This window comes from Zootoca vivipara, chromosome 15 (genome assembly GCF_965207765.1).
Source record: "Zootoca vivipara chromosome 15, rZooViv2.hap1.1, whole genome shotgun sequence".
In the NCBI taxonomy this organism is placed as follows: domain Eukaryota; kingdom Metazoa; phylum Chordata; class Lepidosauria; order Squamata; family Lacertidae; genus Zootoca; species Zootoca vivipara.
In genome coordinates, this window is record NC_142598.1 from 40,657,977 (window position 1) to 40,679,615 (window position 21,639).

A 21,639-nucleotide genomic window follows, 5' to 3' on the forward strand; every position below is an offset into this window, starting at 1 on the left:
GCATTGAATTGAATGGGAGACTGAAATGGATGGTGAAGACATCTCTTCTTGAGTGCTCTCTTCGGACAGAGTCTATTGTATGGCAGCCTCAAAGTTGTTTGGTGGGCTTCAAAATTTTCCATCTGGGAAAGGCCCCCCCCCCCAATCTTGCTAGGCAAATCTTTTCCCCAGGTCCAGGTCCACCTTGGACATAAAACTGATTCCTATTGATGGAACTTGGGTGAGAGATCGTCTTTCCAGTCAGATGCATTTGAGATATGAGATTCGACAGGTGATGGAGTTGCTCCTCTATGAAAAAGGTGGGTTTTCCTTCCATGCTACTCTTTGGCGTGACTTGATGAGACGCTGCATTCAGTCAGTTCCAGAATCTCCATTTGGACCTTCCGGCTTCTGAATTTGTGAAAGCAATCGTAGAATGTGTGTAGATGACAGGAATGTTTCCGATGAGATAATAAGTACAAATTTTAAGTTCAAGTTTTTCCTTCTTATCCATTGCTTTATTTTGCTAGAATAAGCAGAGGGTGAGGTGAATACTTCCCATAGACGAGACAGTGCATTTTGAGCAGCTCAGAGACTTCTTTGAACCACTGCCTACAATGCAAAAGAAAATGGACATTTTATCATTCTTGATGGACATGTAAAAAAGCATTGATTGATTGATTGATTGGATACAAATACATACACTGATACAGAGAATTATTAAGATCACCTTTCAACTGAAACCAGAATGGATATACAATTAGAAAAGGTCTATGGAACTTTGTTTCAATATAAGTTTATGGCAGCGAGACAATTATATGCACAAAGATGGAAAGATTCATCATTACCAACAATGGAAGAATGGTTGTTAAAATTAACAGACTTATCTGGGATTGCAAAATTGACATGTTTGATTAGAGAAAAGTCCTTGTCAACATTGATTAAAGATAGGAAAACTCTCAGACTTTTTGCATGAAAAAGAAATAATGACACTTGGATTTGGGGGTTGAAGGTAATGTGTCTTTATAGAAAATGGTTTCGTTAGGTGTTACGGTATATTGGAGTGAATGAAGTGAATATTGTTTTTATATAATGAACAGATGAAGAACCAGAAGTTCTTTAGTTTCAGAACTTTATCTTTTCTATTTTCCCTTTTAAACATTTTCTATCTCTTTCTTCTTATATCTCTCTTTCCTTTTCCTCTTTCGCTACGTTTTTATCTTATTTAGACTAATCTTGCATAAAAAGATAATTGATATTAAGTTTTTATTTTTATCTATATACTCGTAACAAAAAAAAAAGAAAAAAATTAAGGAAAAAAATGAAACTTTTAAAACCATTGTCCGTACAGTAATTATTTTCTTCCATGGGGTGAGGACACTTTTTCCAGTTCTGAGCTCTTTTACGGATCATATTTCAAAAGTTACAAGACAACTCTGAACACACAGGCCAAGGAAGCAATAACCTGTTGTCTATGGAATGGTCTACCTCGGGAGATGATGGGCTCTGCGTCACTGAAGGTATTTAAGCAGAGGCTTTAAGGCCATCTGTCAAGGATGCTGAAATTGCAAGATTCCCAGACTCAGCGGGGTTTGGACCAGATTACCTCCAACCCCAACTGTATATAGGAGGTACTGGTAACAAAGAACAGGAAGCTATTTCCACCAGAGCCTTCCCACCCATGATGTGGGTTGAAGCTCCTGCCTCAGGCAACAGAAATGCAAGAGACAGCACTCCACCCAACTACACCTTTTCCTTCTTCTCTTCCAACTACCCCACCACATATGCCACTGAGCAGCGGTGCAAGCTTTTCTCCCACTGAGTTCAGTGGTGGCAGTGGGGCATGGCAGGTGGGGCCAGGAGGTGTCGATTCCTGTTGCAGCAACGGGGAATGATGACGTGGAGGCCGGGCACCCACAGAAAAAAATGTGGGTGCCTGGGCCCCCAGTGCCCCTTAGAGCTGGTGCCCCTGTGCAAAGCTAACGGGAATTAAACCCCATCTGAAAAGAGTGGGGCTTAGGACAAAGGAGAGATAGTTCCAGCTGGGGCATGAATAAATGCCTTGCATTTAAGACAACTTGCAAAGAAATGGTTTGCCTGTGTTGTACAGTCATGATAGTTGCCTTCATTTTAAAAGAGGAACAAGGCTTCAGGTATTGTCAGTCAAAAACATGCCTTGCCCACCTGGTGCCTTCCAGCTGCTTCAGACGACAACTTCCACAAGCCCTAGTCATGGCGACTGAGGCTGGTGGGAGTTGGAGTCCAAAAAGATTGAGAGGATAATTCTGTTGAATTAATCATCGAAAAGACTAGATGGTTAAATGAACCAAAATACAGGCTAATCTAAACGAATTACATGTACCCGTGGCATTACTTTTTCACGAAATGTATCCTTTTTGTATATAATGTGCCGATCTTACCTTAGTCTCAGAGAGATTTGAGCAGTTGATCAAGAACAATCGGGATGCTCCACGAAATAGTCTTCCGCACAGCCTCCCATGCACAAAGGCTGTATTGTTTGTCTCTCAGGAACGTTTGGAGTTTCCTGAAGTATATCATCAGGTTTCGTTTTACACGGGGGTCTTCAAGTCTTGCCTCTCTCCCGGTGTGTGCAACAGAACACCTCTCCCACCATTGACTTTGTTGGTGCAGGTCCATTTGGAAAAGCTCTGTGACCGTTGTGTTCCAGTTGGCTTGGGTGAAATTCAGCTGAAAGACATGGAGGGTCTCCTTGAAGATCAGCCCTATCGCCATCCTTGCATCCTCTCTGCTGGGTCTAGAGGTGCTTCTTATGGGGGAGCCAAAGTCTGGCACACCGGTAATTGGGCACTCTGGGGAAGACGCTGGTCCTCCGCTCATTGCTTCCAGAAGCTCTTTGGTCTTCCTTAGCACACCTTTTTGATGTTGCACAATTTCACCACAGTTCAGAGTTACAACTCCAGAGGCAAGCAGAATCAAGAGGCCAACTTGTTGCAGACCCATGGTGGCCATCGCAAGTCTCCTTTGGTGGGCTGTATGGAGAGACTGGAGGGCTAGAGCTTCTTGAAGACCTTCTTGAGATCATTGTGCTGTGGAGCCATGCCTGTGAGTTTATGTACTGGGCTGCAGGACAGTTTCTCTACCTCATTTCCTGAAACTTTCATTTTCATTTTGTTATTTAAAAAGTATCTGGTACTTTTGGGCATTTTGGGGCACAATTACATACATAGATACATACAGTGCTTTCCCCCCCTTAAAAATGTTTAGGGGTACTACTCATATTGAAATACTGCCCCTCAATGAGGTCAATCTTAGATTCAAAAAAAGTTTAGGGGTATTTTTATCTTCTTTTTTGTAACAAGTTTATTTGAATGGGGGGGAATGAATTTTTTTAAAAAAATTGTTGAGGTATTTTTGGGTAGGAGAAAAGCCCAGTTTTTTAGGGGTTCAGGGCAAAAATGTTGGAGGAGACAAACTTGTTGAGCTTTTTTGGGGGAGCCAGTGGTCTATCAGTGATCTACCGCAGATGTCCAGCGATCTACCGGTGGATCATGATCTACCTGTTGGATGTGCCTGATCTAAACTAAAGATACCAAAAAACCAACGGCAACAGCCCCCATTCAAAAAAATTGCACTGGACATCAGTATGCTTAAAAATTGTTTAATTGGGCAGGGAAGTGTGTGTGTGTGTGTGTGTGTGTGTGTGTACATCATCAGTGCTATTTTTCTAGAACAAAAGAGGCGCTGGAACTCACCATGAATGCCTCCCTTATTCTCTTATAATGCCAATGGCGCCCACCTGAGAGCTGCTGGAGTTCCGGTGAGTTCCGGCTGAAAAATAGCCCTGTACGCTACTATATCCAACAATTTCTATCTCCCTCGTGATGCTCTTTCTGAGATTTCCTTATTTCATATTTGGATTTCCTGCAATGTGGTTTTAGAGAGGCAAACTAATCCAACCAGTTTAACATGCTCTGCTTGCTGTAGTTTAACTTTCCTTTTATAATCCTGCAACAAGGCTTCACAGGGTGGTCTTCATCACTTTTTTTTTTTAAGTACAGTATTTGTTTAGTATTTGTTTAACATTTGAAAAGCAGGAACATTTAACTGTAACAGAGCCAGGAAAATCAGAAGAGTAGAAGAAAAGCATTTTCTCTTTCAATTAGGAATGCTAAATTCCCACTATGCTCAATGGAATAAATTGGGATCTGGCAATGGCAAATTAAAATACAATACACCCCAGATAAAATCCAATTAACAGGGTATGCATATAGCTTAGGAAAAAATTAATCAAAATGTTTTGCAGTGTTTTATCAAGGCTAGGTATTTATTAGTTTTTCTGTCTGTACCATCTCTGCAAAATAATTACACAATCCATCCAGGGAGCCGTGTGCCCACATATGTGTGGTTGGGAGCTGTGGCTTAAAGAGTTTCTTCCGCACGTGTTTCAGATGATGACTCATGGAATTTGTTTTCAGAATAAAAGCATTTGTAATCTGCTGGAGTGAGATGTCATCATTTCTGTTTTCTGCTTGTCAGTTTTGGTTTTTCTCACGGTTTCAGTCCATATACTTCTTGACTGTGCTTAATTTCTCTCTGGTCAAATTTCACTTTCAGTGTGTCAGATGCTGAGTTTGGGGAGGCCTTGTGGAATTTCCACAGCTTGAGAGAATTCCTCTGCCGGAAGCAGCAAAAGTCTTCAGTCAATAAAATAATAATAATAAAATACTATCGTTGAAGGTAGAGGAAAGCTAAAGCAAAGAATGAAATGGGAACTGCACCAGTTCAGAAGATGTTGGTTACCCCAACTGAGCATGGGAAAGTGCACCTCCTTAGCTGTAGCTCACTTTTATTTTCAGAAAGGTAAGCAATTTATATCAGCTGCCGTTTAGATTTTTCAAGCTAAAGTGTTGTCTTTTGGGGATCCCAATATGGGTACAGTGGTACCTTGCAAGACGAATGCCCTGCAAGACAAATTCTTCGCAAGACGAATGCGTCTTGCGATCTGATGGTGACTCGCAAGACGAATTCGTTTTGCAAAAAATTCGTCTTGCGAATCGCGGTTTCCCATAGGAATGCATTGAAATTTGATTAATGTGTTCCTATGGGCAAAAAAAGAAATTTCAATGCATTCCTTTGGGAAACTGCGATTCGCAAGATGAATTTTTTGAAAAACGAATTGACTCGCGGAACAAATTAAATTCGTCTTGCGAGGCACCACTGTACATGCATATAATAGTGAAAGGGGGAAAGAGGAAAGGAAAGGAAAGAAGGAAGGAAGGAAGGAATGAAAGGGCAAGGGAAAGGGGAAAGGGGAAAGGGAGGGGAAGGGAAGGAGGAAGGAAGGAATGAAAGGGAAAGGGTAAGGGGGAAAGGGGAAAGGGGAAGGGGGAAGGGGGAAGGGGAAAAGGAAAGGGAAGGAGGGAGGGAGGAAGCTTGTTTCAAGAAGCATGAAAAGGGAAAAATGGGTGGGAACAGAGGTTGCTGAAAGCCTGCTAAACCATACCAACACGGGCAACTTGAGCTCAGGGCTCATGTTAACTCTTTCATGCACACAAGTGTGGGTCAATTACTGTATAGTACAGGCATAGGCAACCTTGGCTCTCCAGATATTTTGGAACTACAACTCCCATGATCCCTAGCTAACAGGGCCAGTGGTCAGGGATCATGGGAGTTGTAGTTCCAAAACATCTGGAGAGCCAAGGTTGCCTATGCCTGGTATAGTACAACAGACTGGCCCATCAGCAGCCATCAAGTGGGAGCCAGAAACCAAGAATCAGACTTGGGATGGGTGGGCTTGAGTCAGGAAACTATCCAGGGGTCTGAATTTGTCAGTGGCAAAAGGAAGTGCTATTGCCGTGCCAAAGAACTCCAGACTGTTGTAAACCTTCCTGTTGGGTCAAGCCAACAGTGAGCCTGGGCAAGCATCTGCTAAGTCTTCTGCGGGCATTCAAAGTAAAGGCAGGGAGAGGGCAGTGGGGTCATGTGCACAAACACCACCCTCAACCTCCCTGTTTCCACATTGATTGCAAAGATTGGAAGTGGAAGGTTCCAAACTCACACCTGTGTTCTTTTGAGCACTCTGCTCTTTTTGCAACATGGCAAGCTTCCCTTCCAGTCTGATCAGCAGGTTTGGGTAGGTGATCTAGATGGAACCAAATTGGGAGGGCAAAGCTTAAATGCCCTCTGCTGCTACCAAGTTCCCTATATGGATTGGTGTCCTGAACTTAACTATTCAAACTCAAAAACCATTCATACAAGGGTTAATTGCATGAATGGTGGCATGTTTAGTTGGGCCTCCAAATGCTTGAGGTATGTAATTTGGGCAGGAGAGGCAACCACTCTTGACCATCTAGTGACAATACCATGAAGAATGGTTAAGAGCTGCATTTTGCAACATTCCATAGGCTGTTCTTGTTAGTTTTCAGTTGTTGGGCTGTGGCAAGCTAGTTCAGAGATTGCTCCATTAGTTGGTAAAGTTAACAGTTTAGAAGAGAACAGACCTGTGTTCTTACCTTCTAAGTCCCGGACTGCAGAATCCGGGACTGGCAGCCGTGTGACACCGGAAGTTGCGTTGACGTAACTTCCGGTGTCGCTTTGCCCTTCTATGGGCACCAAAAATGGCCGCCGCCAGCTTCGAAAGTCACTTGTACGCATGTCAGGAAGTGCGTCAACGCAACCTCCGGTGTCTCTTCGCCCATCTATGGGCACCAAAAATGGCCGCCGCCGACACCGGAAGTCGCGTCTATGCACTTCCGGACATGCGTAGATGCGGCTTTTGAAGGCAGCGGTGGCCATTTTTGGTGCCCATAGAAGGGCAAATCGGAAAGAAAAAAAATGGCCGCCGGCAGGAGAAAATAACGGAGAAAAATGGGAGACAAAGTGATACGGGGGACCACCGGGTAAAGGTAAGTAAAATCGGGGTTTTCCCGGAGAAAACGGGGTACTTGGCAGCTATGCCTGTGCTCAGAGCAGAACCACTGAAATTAATGGGCACAACTAACTTAATGTTAGTGTGTTTGCTGAAAGTTTTAAGCACCTGGAAACAACTGATTATATGTAAAGTAAGTGAAAATTGATGGGTCTGTTGGGAATGAGTGTTGCTTTTGGGAATGAGTGTAGCTCTTTGCAAGTATATTTTGTTTTGGTCCTTTATCTCTTAAGTAAGGCTTTATTGTCACATTGCATCTAATTATTTTTAACTTTCTGAGACAATTCAGAACCAAAGAAGCAGAACAGTAGCTGCTTCACTTTCTAAAGAAGGTCCCTGCAGGAATCCAGCAAAATTGAATGATTCGGCTGTTCTCTTTGAGCTACAGATTCATTCAGCTGCTTTCATTGCATCACTGATTGCAAGTTGAGCTGAAGGAAAAGAAATAATTAATATTCCATATTTATTTTGAAATATTTGTCTTTTAAAATCATTATTTCAGCTCCAATATGTGGTTTGTTGGTTTGCTTTTTTTAAAAAAAAATAGAGCACCCTAGTTATCAGGACCAGTGGTCAGGGGTGATGGGAATTGTAGTCTCAAAACATCTGGAGGGCCATGTTTGCCTGTGCCTGACTGACTTTTGATACAGACACCCCAGAAAATAATTGAAGCATATTTTTCTACACAGCTTTCTGGTGATTTGATTAGAATAACTGACTTTGTTTAGGGGTTGCAATGAGAATTATCAGCATATTGCATTTCCGAAACTATGTACCTGTTTCAACAGTGTTTGATTTCCAATGAATTGTGTCCAAAAAACAACAACAACATAATATATAAATATAATAATTTATTAAATAAAGGCAATAAATAAATGCATATATCAAAGTTGACCAGCAACTTGACTACAATATAAAAATGGGAGGGTTCTTGGACCCTGTTGGAGCATCCTCTCAATGGACCATGAGAGCAGTGAGAGATTCTGGGGAAAGTGATTAAGAGAAACTTCCAGCTTGACAGTTTCTTCCCAAATTCACCAATTCCATTCTTCTCATTCCATGTTAGGCTTCAATGTGGGGCTGAATGTTTCAAAATTCCATCTCATTGTTTTCTGCTAGTTTTAGGGAAACAGTTAGTAACAGATGACGAAGAGCAGGAAACAGCAGCTGTTGGGCTTTCTAGCAATGTTTCGCTGCGACAATGGAGGGAAAGTGGAATCTTCTGGTCACTCTCTTTGGCTTGCAGTTTCCTTCTGCTATTTTTGTTGCCTCACCAATGGCAGGTTAAGCTGAAAGGAAGAAGAGAAGACATGAACATTCCTCACGCGTTTGAAACGTTTCTGTGCTCAGCTGCTTATGACTAGAAGGGAGCAAACCAAGGTTGAGATGATTCAGAACATTGACCCATAGTTTCCTTAAAAGGTATTGATTGGCTTTAGAAAGATACATGTGGGAAATGTGTGAGTCTGGATTAAAGATTGGTCAACCAATTCCTCTGCAATGAATCTTCTTTTGATAGATGCGCTCCCTTGTTGCTGGTCCTGCCTGAGAATACAATGCTGTGGACCACACAGGTGGTCCCTCCATGATGCGAACAGAGGGTGGGTAGTATGTGAAAACCCACACAATCTGCCCCACCCACGTTGTTCTTTTGTGCAGTGTCCCCATCCACATAGCATCACCTGGCAGATAAAGTATATTTCTGCAGCAACAAGGAAGAAAGCCTAAGTCAACAGAATTCTGAGGAAATCAAAAAGTTATTCAAGAAGAATTATGAACATTTCTTAGAGTACCTTCATTATGAACATTTCTTAGAGTACCTTCATTAGAGATCCTTTTGATGAGTCGATCCATCAGCACAAAACATTGCCTGATCTGGATCTGGACAGTCACCCAAGCACACATGTTGTACTCTTTATCTTTCAGGAGATCGTGGAGTATTTGGAAGTATCTTTTCACTCTCAGTCTGGTGAGCAGAGTTTTCTGACCTCTTGGAGATGTGGGGCTCTGCACTCCATGCTCCAGCTCTGCACTCCAACATGTTTCCAGCTTCTTAATTTGCTGGTCCAGTTCAGTCTGGAAAGCCGTAGTGGAATTGCCATCCCAACCCATTTCAGTATGGTTTTGTGTGAAGACGTGCAGAGTCTGCTGGAGGATCTCTTGTATAGCTGCCTTGGCATTCTCCGCCTGGACTTTATCGATGTTCAGGAAGATTTCCTGATTCGTTGAGACGTCCATTTCCTCTCCTATGCATTGAATAGGAATGGTTGTTCCCATTTTGTTCTTCAGAAGCTCCAAGTTGGCCTTGTTGGCTTCATGTAGCCAGCTGTGAAACTGGTTACAGTTCAGAGATGAGATTTTGGAGAAGAAAAGCATCACTAGGCCTATATGCAGCAACCATCCTTTGGAGATCATGGTGGAGATGAAGGAATGTGGTCTTTGGTAGAGCGCTGAATCTGGAAGACTGTGTCTTGAGGAAGATGTTCTGAAGTCTGTTCCATCTTTGAACCATGTATTTAAATGGTTGGGGAATGCAGTTTTCTTTTGTGCTTTCTAGTTCTTTGTGGTTTTCTACCCCTTCTGAAAATACCCTACTTCCACTTTCTCTTTCTAAGTACAATTTATAATTATGCAGACAGGACCAGAAATCCTGCTTTCTGTTGGGATGTCAGTATTTGGAAAACTGACTTTTATTTTCATCAATTCAGACCTAGAATTGATATGATAATGATTTATGCTGTTAATGAAAAATCAAATTTTCTTGCCTGTTGACTCTCTTCTTTTCAAATTCATTTTATCAGTTTCATCAGTTTGCATTCGAAATTGCAGACTACTTGAATTTTGCATATCAACCCAAAGATGAGGCTAACCCATGAGGAAGAACATGATCTCATATTGCTCTCAGAAATGCTTACGGCTTATTAAAACATACATGAGTATCATTTGGTTCATCACTTGGCTGAATGTGTGGCTCCACTCTGTTGTTTTTGTATTTGAAGTGATATGAATATCCTGTCTATAGTATTTGATTTGTGGTGTGTCACTTTTGCATCACTACAGCCCCCATACCATAAGCAGTTGTTACCCTAGGCAGACATTTAAACTGCTTACAATGTATGCAAGATTGCTTGGGACTGGGCAACACTCAGTTGAGCCTTTCCATATAACTTGTATTCTTTCTGGGTGTAAGGTTCTCTACATACCTTTGGAAATCCTAGAAAAGCAGAGCCTTTGACCATGATATCTGAGCCCATTGCACATACCACTGAATTATTGGGGACTCTTTATGGATCATTCATTCTAGCCAAAACACCACCATAATCTATTAATTGCCTTCTAAACAACTATCTCAAGGCTATTTAGGCATAAGATTATACAGAAATAGTTAAAAACACATACGAAGGCAAATACATTTAAAAGAAGACTAAAACCGGAACCAATGTTAATTGGGTCCTCTAATCAGAGTTCAGATTTGCTGATTAGGAATCCAGCAAGACTGGGAGAAAAGCCTAGCCAGTGGGAAAGATCATACTCGTGGTTGTAGTTGAAAGGTCTCAATCAGTTTATTGATGCACCACACTTCAGTTAAGGCATATTGTTCTCTTTATATGAAGATGATATTATGAAAGCTGAAGAAAATAACGCAACTTAAACAGCGTAATGTTGAAGAAATGCTTCAAGGGAAGTGATCGATCGATCAATTAATAGATAATATATTTCCTTTAGAAATATTGCGTTTAAATGGCATAAGAATATGGCAGAGAGAGAGAGAGAGAGAGAGAGAGAGAGAGAGAGAGAGAGAGAGAGAGAGAAATTGAACATATTTTATAAGGATCAGGAACTGAATAGGAAAGGCTGAATTTAACATCAATTTCAATATTCATGGGGGTAGGCATATTCAAGATACAAACCATGGATTTAAAATAATCTATCCTTTCCACTCTTCAAATGATTACTGAGAGGGGGAGTGATCTACACAACATTTAGAGCACTGTGTTCTGTCCAACCCTAGTTCTGAGTCTACTATAATGTGCCCCATTGATTTTGCCTCAATCAATGAAAAACTAGGAGACACTTGACATAAACATGTGTGTCCAGGATGGCACCTTCAAGTCAAGGGTCGAACTCAACATTAGCTACCCATCTGTGCCTTGAAGTGCAGGGTGCCTTTGTAAAATACAAATTGCAAGCATGGGTCCCCCTTCCCCAGATCACAACCATTGGGTAGAGGGTTGTAAAAATTCTCTTTATGCCAGGATCCTAATCATTTTCACATCATGAGACATTTCAACTCTATCAATTTGATGCAATAGATGTAAACAGCGTAAGGGACCAAGAAGAATGTATTTCACATTAATTTAAGTTCCTTTTCAACAACAAAACACCTGTTTTCAAAATCTTCAAAATCACTTATGGTCCTGTGTGATTTAAAAATTCATAGGGAAGGGAAAAAACCTGAAACTAGAGTATTTTGAAAAGGAGGAAGCCCATTCCCACCAAAAGTGAAAAAGACAAAAGAAAACTTCAGCCACTGAGCATTTAAATACAGGGACATGGCTCAAAGATGGAACAGACTCCAGAGCATCTCCCTCAGCGCTCCAGCAAAGACCACGTTCCTTCATCTCCACCATGATCTCAAAGGGGTGGCTTCTCTGTTTTGGCCTAGTGATGATGCTCTGCTCCACTGAAATCTCATCTCAGGACTGCAGCCAACTTCGCAGCTGGCTAAATAAAGACAACTTGAAGCTTCTCAACAGCAAGATGGGATCCACAATTCCGCTCCAATGCATTGGCCATGTGGCCAATTTCTCAAACAACGAAGGAATCCACAGCCACGAAATCCAGGGGGAGGAGGCCAAAGCAGCCGCACAAGAAATCCTCCAGCAGACCCTCCACATCTTCAGGCAAAACCACAGCGCAATGGACTGGGGCGAGACTTCCATAGCTGGTTTCCAGGCTGGGCTGCACCAGGACATTGAGAACCTGGGGCGGTGCTTGGGCGCAGAGGGGGGCAACAGCATCCGACAGCAGGTGAAAAGCTACTTCAGGAGACTCAACCACTACCTGAAAGATGAAGGGTACAGCCTGTGTGCCTGGGAAATTGTCCAGATGGAAGTCCGGCAATGTTTTCTGCTGATCGACCAACTCCTCAAAAGGACGGGGAATGCAGGTACTTTCAGAAAATGATTCTATATTTAGGAACAAATAGTGAGAATTTTGTAGATTTCAGAATAATGCCCAGGAGTATCCATTGGTACAGGGATTGGTGAGAATTGTAGTTTTCAAAGGCTTCCACTTAAATGAATGAGCATTCAGAAATACAACTCCTGTGCGTCCACGCAGTAAGGATGATTTTCATCACATTCAGGAGCGTGTAGAATGAGGACCTCTTCTCTTCCTAGTCAAGTTCTCCCCACTGCTTGAGTTGTGCCCCGCTTTGCAAGGGTTTCTCTGTTAATTTCTTGAAAACATTTATTCCACCCAGAATAGTCTGTTTCTGCTAGCTTGAAATACATTTGGTTGGAAAAGGGCATCCCTGGTTTTCTGAAACCGAGAGCATGGCAAAATAAAGTTTTATTACAAATTGCTAGGACAGAACATTCAATGCTGCTGAGTGACAGATATCCTCCATAGGGCAACTTAGCCCAGAATCTTCATGCAATGTTTTATCTGGTCTTGCATAAAGGAATGCAGTACAATCCTGACACATTGCATCCATCTCTGTTAGGGGCAATTCAATATCAAGTCTTAATACTATCTAAATAAAGTTAGAGAGTTGCATAAATGTCATAGGCACAAGAGGAATATTTTCTCCTTTAAATTGTTCCCAGGTTCACTCGTTCGAGGCTTTGCAGAAAACCATCGTTCCATTTTCTGAATGTTCTGAGAAGCCAGTATTCAAAAATCTAGTTTCTTGTGGTTCAGAATGTTCCATATTTGAAATAAAGGCTTTTAAAGGGAAACTATCACAAACTGAACAGGGGATGTTTAATTAATCACTTCTTTTCTTTGTTCCAGCTTAACCTGCCACCAGTGATGCAATGAAAGCAGCAGAATGAAACTGCAACTTGAAGAGGGCATCCAAATATTTCAGCTTTCGCTCTCTTTCATCGTCAACGCATTCCTCGAAAGCAAAAGAACTGCTTCCTCTTCTTCATCATCTCTTCAGCACTGTTTCACTACTTTTAAGATGTGGCTTTTAAATATGCAGGGCTACTATGAAGCCTTGCAGAGTAGATAATGGTTAAAAAGTAGGAGAAAGCCCCAGAAATTGTGCAGCTGGAAGAGTCTCGGACACAGCCTCTCCTCGTACTGCAGCTCGTCTCAAGTATCATTAGATGGATGCATCAGTTCCTTAAAGTGATCTTTGCCCAATTCCCACTTGTCACCTCCTATCCTGCTCTGGAGGGGGAATGTGAGATTTGAGAGCCAGGCACAGGAAGAGGAAACGTGTGAAAATCACTTTCAAGACCTCCTCTAAGAGTTGGAGTTTCCATGAGCAGAACTCGGCTCACAGTCTTTAAAACAATTCCATAATTTGGCATACCTTGTAATAGCAAAGAGTTCGTGATTTGTTATTCGGAAAGGTTGCATGTGGTGCCAAAGTTTCCAAATCTGAGGGTGGGGGAAAGGATAGCATTATGCTGCAACATTCCAACTCACATTATTCCTTTAGAAGTCTACAAATGGATGCTAGTTTTTAAATTATTTCTTATCTTGCAATGCTGTGAAGATGATATTTATATTTTAGAACTGTTGTTACTATTTATTTATTTTTATTTATTATATTTATTAGTGCCACCATTTAATGTTATTTATTGTATACTCTGGCTGACCATTATTATTATTATTATTATTATTATTATTATTATTATTATTATTACCATTCATTTATTTTTTCTGTTTATTGCAAATGTTTTTATTAAAGACTGCAGCTCCTGCCCACATAGTTCATTTGGATGATTTGGCAAATATGATTTGGCAAAGTATGGGAGACATTCTAAAAGAGAGTTCAGCTGTGGATTCTGGTGACATAAGATGTCGGATTACACAGAAGGTAGACAGAGGAAACATGACCCATTTGTGAATGAGGTTTTGGGCTTCTGTAGAAGGAAAGTCTGCACCTCCGATATCAGACATGTGGAACTTTTTTCGAGCCCAAAGACCACATTCCATTGTGGGCAACTTTCTGGGAGCCAGATGTTGGTGTGGGCAGGGCCAAAGGCGTTGATGAGGGAACCCGTTGTGGGGGTGTCTTGTTGCGCCCCCTCAAAATTGTGCACCCGGGGCCATGGCGCCTCTGCCCCCAGCCCCCACTATGCCTCTGCTGTCCAAGGCCCTTTCAATTCTACAACTGTATGGTTCTGTGATTCTATGATTCATGCCACCACAACACAACCATCGAACCAGGATATTCGTTTGCTCAAGTGCTAATGAGCAGGAGACCCAAATCCAATATACCTACCAAAGGTTCCCTCCTGAAGCCAAGAGCAGCAGATCATCACCAGGTAAAACAAATCTGGGATTGATGGAAAAGCAAAACATAAATTCTACTATGATCACAGAACCAAAATGTTGTCAATGGGGCACATAGTCATATGTGGTGGGAATGTCCAAAAGTTTAACAAATACAGTTTGAGATATCTCTAGAAATTTAAACATTTTAAATTAAAGACTCACTGCAGATGGTGACAGCAGTCATGAAATTAAAAGACGCCTGCTTCTTGGGAGAAAAGCAATGACAAACCTAGACAGCATCTTAAAAAGCAGAGACATCACCTTGCCAACAAAGGTCCGTCTAGTTAAAGCTATGTTTTTCCCAGTGGTGATGTATGGAAGTGAGAGCTGATCGCCGAAGAATTGATGCTTTTGAATTATGGTGCTGGAGGAGACTCTTGAGAGTCCCATGGACTTCAAGAAGGTCTAACCTCTCCATTCTGAAGGAAATCAGCCCTGAGTGCTCACTGGAAGGACAGATCCTGAAGCTGAGGCTCCAATACTTTGGCCACCTCATGAGAAGAGAAGACTCCCTGGAAAAGACCCTGATGTTGGGAAAGATGGAGGGCACAAGGAGAAGGGGACGACAGAGGACGAGATAGCTGGACAGTATTCTTGAAACTACAAACATGAGTTTGACCAAACTGCGGGAGGCAGTGGAAGACAGGAGTGCCTGGCGTGCTATAGTCCATGGGGTCACGAAGAGTCGGACACGACTAAACAACTAAATAACAACAACAAATTAAAGACAGTATTCAGTTCTCTCCAAAACTTGATTTACTTTTTATATTTGTGGGAATGAATGAGGACATTAAATCCAAAGTGCTGTTTACCTTCCTGATTCTCACAGCAAGACTACCTATAACTCAACGATGTAAGTCATTTTCTGATACCAGTATTACAGATTGATGGAATAAGGTTCGGAACTTTGCTCTTCAAGAAAAAACTTACATGGCATATCAGATCCCTAAATGGAAAGGCAAAAGCCAGGTTCTTAATAGTAGCCTGGTGAGAATTTTTAGATCTCATTAAAAACCATCATTAAAAACCATCAAATACATCCACTTCTTCCTCCAGCTATGGACTTCTGGGACAAGTAAGAAAGAAACACAACCATAAACTTCTTACATGCCAGCTTAATCCTACCGATCCTTTCTATACTGTACAGTAGTTTTATCAACAACAGTCATTGCCTTACATTGATTTTTCTGTTAGTGCATTAACAAATGGTCTTCAGTATACCTGAAGGAGCGTCTCCATCCCCATTGTTCTGCCCGGACACTGAGGTCCAGTGCTGAGGGCCTTCTGGCGGTTCCCTCACTGCGAGAAGCAAAGTTACAGGGAACCAGGGAAAGGTTGATTAATTATTGTATTTTAATATTTTGCTGGAAGCCGCCCAGAGTGGCTAGGGAAACCGAGCCAGATGGGTGAGGTATAGATGATGATGATGATGATTATTATTATTATTATTACAAATTATTTGTTCTGAAACTCCCAATCATAGCTGCCAAGTTTTCCCCTTTCTCGCGAGGAAGCCTATTCAGCATAAGGGAAAATCCCTTAAAATAAGGGATAGCTTGGCAGCTATGCTCCCAATACAAATACAAAAAAGAGAGCCAAAATGCTAACTGCTCCCCAGAATTTCAAATTTAAGGATACAAAGCCATGATGGGCAATTGCACCCTAGAACTGTTACAGAGACTTTAGGCTTTCCCAGGTTATAAAGAATACAAACAGAAAGTGGGCAGTCACAAAGGCCAAATCCCTAAGGCTCGCTCCTAGACACACTCCTGCAGCTGAGAGGAGTGAGACCATAACCAACTTGGACAGCTAATAGCCATGGAGATGTGATGGCAGAAGAGCCACAGCTGGAAGAACAGTCATCACCTGACTCTCCAGAAGCCCCAGGAGCAACATGCTCTGAAGGTATGGAAGAAACCTTAAACCCCCAAGAGTGGGTGGAGCATGTCACCCCACAGAAGCAAGTATTTAGCCCTCTAAATCTGCCTTCCCACTGGAAAAATCTAGAGATATTTTCCTGTTAGGTTTTATTGGAGAGGGGGGAGAAATGTAATGTATGCATTATTAACTGAGTAAAGAAAAAAGGTAAAGGACCCCTGGACGGTTAAGCTCAGTCAAAGGCAACTATGGCATAGCTGCCAAGTTTTCGCTTTTCTCGCGAGGAAGCCTATTCAGCATAAGGGAAAATCCCTGTAAAAAAGGGATAACTTGGCAGCTATGAACTATGGGGTTGCAGCGCTCATCTCCCTTTCAGGCCAAGGGAGCCGGTGTTTATCCACAGACAGCTTTCTGGGTCATGTGGCCAGCAGGACTAAACCACTTCTGGCGCAATGAAACACCGTGATGGAAACCAGAGAGCACAGAAACGCCATTTGCCTTCCTGCAGCAGTGGTACCTATTTATCTAGTTGCACTGGTGTGCTTTCAAACTTCCAGGTTGGCAGGAGCTGGGACAGAGCAACAGGAGCTCACTCCATCTTGGGGATTTGAACCGCCGACCTTCTGATAGGCAAGCCTAAGAGGCTCAGTGGTTTAGACCACAGCACCATCCGTGTCCCATATTAACTGAGTAATATGAGTAACAGTACCGTATTTTTCACTCCATAAGACACACTTTTTTCCTCCTGAAAAGTAAGGGGAAATGTCTGTGCGTCTTATGGAGCGAATGTGCCACTGGCTCCCTTTCCGGCCCCGGCCCCTTGCCCAGGCTTCCATTGTTGAATGCAGATGGAGACTGTTTGTTTCCCCAGTGACATGTGACTGGCTGATTAGATTATCTGTCTGGAAACTGTAGAAACGGCTCCCTTTCCTTTCATAAAGAGGCTGCAAAACTGTGAGTTGAACCCCATAAAAACAGGGTTTTTTCCCCTTTGCAAAGTAAGCTCAACAACTTTGAGCTGATCCTCAAAAAAACTGGGGCTTTCCCCCTTTGCAAAAGTAGCTGCACAACTTTGAGCTGATCCTCAAAAACCGGGGCTTTCCCCCTTTCCTCCTCTAAAAACTAGGTGTGTCTTATGGTCAGGTGCATCTTATGGAGAGAAAAATACCGTAACTGAGTACCTAGCATATGGCCACTTGAAGAGAAACATCTGTAGCCGAGAAGGCGGCTCATGGAAAGTTGACTCAGATGCAGCCTGGTGGAAGATGTTTGTTACTACTCTGTGCAGGCTGGGCTGTCCGGCATCTTCAAGAATAGAGTTTGCTATACCGTTAACTCAGTTTGTGCTAAGGAGCAGAGGACAAATCAGGACCTGTGGCAAAAGTGGGCAGGACAATGAATTTAATGTTTGCCTTTGTGCAGGAGGTCACATTCTAGCCATACAGACATCGGAAGGCTGTGGAGGTCCGGCAGGATTCATCCCTGCTTCTTTTAGACATATTTGCAAACTGCCATTCAAACAGGCCTTTGGAATGTATTTTTGTCTTTAACCAAGCAGTCTTTATTTATCTCTATGAATTGTAAAGCTAGAAGGCATCCCAGGTGTTCATTTAGTCCAACCCCCTGCAACGCAGGAATATTTTGCCCAACGTGGGGCTCGAACCCATGACCCAGAGATTAAGGGAGTTGTGCTCTACTGACCGATGCATTTCCTGAAGTTATGATTATAGTGTAGCACTTTTATGCCTTATGCTGTTGATTATTATTATTATTATTATTTTCAATGAAAGTGTGGTTTATAAATATCCAAATATATTCTACACACACACCTATGTATTCAGGCAAGCAAGAGGAATCATCACGCAGTTCAAGGACACCAGCAAAGCACTCAAGCAGTGGGGTCCATGAGAGATATCTAGGGAAAGGCCTGAGGGCCAGATCGAGAGGCCCTGGGGTCTCTGGGCTTGAAGTTCCCAATGACACTGGGATAGGAGACATAGAATTTCCTTCCCATACATGTCTTGCCCAAGTTGGTCTTGCTTCCTCTGTCTCCAACCATTCACAGCCTAACTCTCTGATGGAATGTCTCCCATACTTCATATCACTGAAGTAGGCAAAATCACCCAAATGACCCAAAAGGCTAAGATGTGCATTTTTTTTTTAATGGGAAGACAGTTGAAACTGTCAGTCAATGAAAGGTTACAATAAATAACATTAAATAAAGGAACTTAATAAATATAGGTAGGTAGCCGTGTTGGTCTGGGTCGAAGTAAAATAAAAAAATTCCTTCAGTAGCACCTTAAAGACCAACTAAGTTTTTATTTTGGTAAGAGCTTTCGTGTGCATGCACACTTCACGAAAGCTCATACCAAAATAAAAACTTAGTTGGTCTTTAAGGTGCTACTGAAGGAATTTTTTAATAAATAAAATAAATATGAATAAATATAAAGAGCAAAAAACATTTTCGCGATATAAATAACATAATCTTTCTTCAACGTGGATCCTTTGTCCTTTGGATCTCTAACTTGTGCGTAAGACTTCATGGCGGCATTGCATTTCTTGGTTACAGAAGAAGAGGGACAGGAAAGGGCAGCTGTTTTGATTTCTAGAAATCTGTCTGAGGAATCGAGCGAAAGCTGAATGGTTGTAGTTGTAGCTCCATTCGCCTCATTCCAGCGCAACTGAAGCTGAAAGGAAGATGAAAAGTGGTTAAAATCCTGCATTCATTCTGAAATGCCTTGCTTTTCAGTTCAAAATATGGAAAATTATGAATCATTGCCACTAATATTTTTAATACGGGCTGCTCAGAAGAATCAGAAAACAGAAAGGTACGTTTTCTGCAAGCTTCCAAGACCTGATTAAAGTAACTGTCTTTCTTGGTTGTGATGACATGAGAGAATATGTATTTAATAATATGTGTGAAAGTGAATCTTTCTATGTTTTTCGGCTTCTGGTTTTGCATGGAATCTGATTTTTCTGTGATATTGTCCCTTGTTGCAAATGAACAATGCTCTTACCAGTATTCCAGTTGGTTCCCTCCATGTTGCCAGAAGGATATTGTTGACAGCATGTGAAAACCACCACAACCTGCCTCACCAATGTGGATACAAACAGCCCACTACACCACATAAAATCACATCAGAGATCAATCCAATTTATCCTAACAGGAATTCAATGGGAAGAAAGATCACTACACTTTGCCCCCCCCCCCACGCTGTTCTTTTGTGCAGAGCGTCCCCATTCACATAGTATCACCTGGCAGATAATATATATTTCTGCAGCAACAAGGAAGAAAGCCTAAATCGCCCAGAATTCTGAGGAAATCAAAAAGTTATTCAAGAAGAATTATGAACATTTGTTAGTGGTAAGTGAGTGCAGGTTAGAAATCCTGAAAAGGTTGCTGAGAAACCAGCTATTTTTCTTACCCAGTTCTAATCAAGTCTTAGGTATTTTTAAAAAAGTGTAGAGTACCTTCATTAGAGATCCTTTTGATGAGTTGATCCGTCAGCGCAAAACATTGCCTGATCTGGATCTGGACAGTCACCCAAGCACACAGGTTGTACTCTTTATCTTTCAGGAGATCGTGGAGTATTTGGAAGTATCTTTTCACTCTCAGTCTGGTGAGCAGAGTTTTCTGACCTCTTGGAGATGTGGGGCTCTGCACTCCATGCTCCAGCTCTGCACTCCAACATGTTTCCAGCTTCTTAATTTGCTGGTCCAGTTCAGTCTGGAAAGCCGTAGTGGAATTGCCATCCCAACCCATTTCAGTATGGTTTTGTGTGAAGACGTGCAGAGTCTGCTGGAGGATCTCTTGTATAGCTGCCTTGGCATTCTCCGCCTGGACTTTATCGATGTTCAGGAAGATTTCCTGATTCGTTGAGACGTCCATTTCCTCTCCTATGCATTGAATAGGAATGGTTGTTCCCATTTTGTTCTTCAGAAGCTCCAAGTTGGCCTTGTTGGCTTCATGTAGCCAGCTGTGAAACTGGTTACAGTTCAGAGATGAGATTTTGGAGAAGAAAAGCATCACTAGGCCTATATGCAGCAACCATCCTTTGGAGATCATGGTGGAGATGAAGGAATGTGGTCTTTGGTAGAGTGCTGAATCTGGAAGACTGTGTCTTGAGGAAGATGTTCTGAAGTCTGTTCCATCTTTGAACCATGGCCTTGCATTTAAACATGTAGTCGCAGAAGTTTTCTTTTGTCTTTTTCTGTTTATGTGGGATTCCCCTTTCTGAAAATACTCTTCTTTCACTTTCTCCCCTTTGAATGATTTGTAAAATCACAAAGGACCAAAAATGCTATTTTCAGTTGGGATATGCATATTTAGAAAACTTACTACTTTTACATTTCATTTTTGACCAAAAACACCCCTTGAATTAATGTGAAATTATTTTTTTATAATGAAAACAAACTCCATTGATATGTTACCTATTCTCAAATTCATTTTAGCGGTTTAAACGGCAAACTGCTGGAATTTCTCATGATGTAACATAGACTGGCCAGCAATATCAATCTTTGGCTGCTCCATGCAAAAGAATTTTAAGAGGTACGCAGTGGTCCCAGCGATGCAGGGTTTAGAGTTTTTCCCACATGCATGGACATCATTTGGTTACTCTTCCCTTGATGAGCAACAGCTAAATGTGTGAACCCACCCTATTGTTTTTTAATTGAAATGATTTGAACATCATGTCTGCAGTCTTTGATGCCTCATTCTTACAGCAACTGTATACTAAGCAGCAGCAGTCATTCATATACAAACATTTAAGCTGCTTACAGATCATGAAGAGGGATAATAGCTAATAAACACATACCATTCAATGCCTGCAAGGAGTTTCACAATTACCTGCCATTCACATAAAGGTCTCGGGACAGCACACAACACAATAAAAACAATAAGATACAATTTGTTCACAACTGCACAGTTAAAACACAATCAGCCGGAGAATCAACAACCATCACATCAGGTGTAGCCAATATGGTGCCCTTAAAATCTTGGTACACTCATAGGAACTTAAGAAAAGCCTGCAGGATCAGGCCAATGGCCTCTCTAGTCCAGCATCCTGTTCTCACAGTGGCCAACCAGATGCGTGTGGGAAACCAGGGGGCAGAACACAAGAACAACTCTCCCCTCCTGTGGTTTCCAGCAACTGGTATTCAGAAGTGTGGGTAAAAAGATAAACCATTACGCACCTGTTGGGACTAGGTGTAGTCCAGGAACAGGGGATTTGGGGGCTACCGCCAAGAAGGTCCTCATGTACTGCTGCTCCCACCCTGACATCTGAGGATGGTGGAACAATCAGCTTTGCCTACCAATCTTAAGTCCTGGGCCGGTCTGTAACGGAGAAAGTGAT

General features: G+C 42.0%; 3 protein-coding genes across 3 annotated transcripts; 1 reads left to right on the top strand and 2 right to left on the bottom strand.

Annotated features, from left to right (window-relative positions):
- Positions 1-8,173: 8,173 nt before the first annotated feature.
- LOC118075235 (interferon beta-like) lies at positions 8,174-9,401 on the bottom strand. Its single transcript, XM_088658950.1, has 2 exons — positions 8,710-9,401; positions 8,174-8,178 (listed from the first exon to the last, which is right to left on the bottom strand). Exons 1-2 carry the CDS (start codon positions 9,302-9,304, stop codon positions 8,174-8,176), a joined length of 600 nt encoding a protein of 199 aa, XP_088515076.1. The 5' UTR covers positions 9,305-9,401.
- Positions 9,402-11,518: 2,117 nt separating this feature from the next.
- LOC118075234 (interferon epsilon-like) lies at positions 11,519-12,076 on the top strand. Its single transcript, XM_088658952.1, has one exon. It carries the CDS (start codon positions 11,519-11,521, stop codon positions 12,074-12,076), a length of 558 nt encoding a protein of 185 aa, XP_088515078.1.
- A 6,902-nt stretch (positions 12,077-18,978) lies between these two features.
- On the bottom strand, positions 18,979-20,351 carry LOC148683451 (interferon alpha-2-like). The gene has a single exon (XM_088658831.1). It carries the CDS (start codon positions 20,349-20,351, stop codon positions 19,728-19,730), a length of 624 nt encoding a protein of 207 aa, XP_088514957.1. The 3' UTR covers positions 18,979-19,727.
- Between the last annotated feature and the right edge of the window lie 1,288 nt (positions 20,352-21,639).

Coding starts and splice junctions, on each gene's coding strand:
- LOC118075235 (XM_088658950.1), bottom strand. CDS start 9,304: ATGATCTCCAAAGGATGGTTGCTGCATATAGGCCTAGTGATGCTTTTC.
- LOC118075234 (XM_088658952.1), top strand. CDS start 11,519: ATGATCTCAAAGGGGTGGCTTCTCTGTTTTGGCCTAGTGATGATGCTC.
- LOC148683451 (XM_088658831.1), bottom strand. CDS start 20,351: ATGATCTCCAAAGGATGGTTGCTGCATATAGGCCTAGTGATGCTTTTC.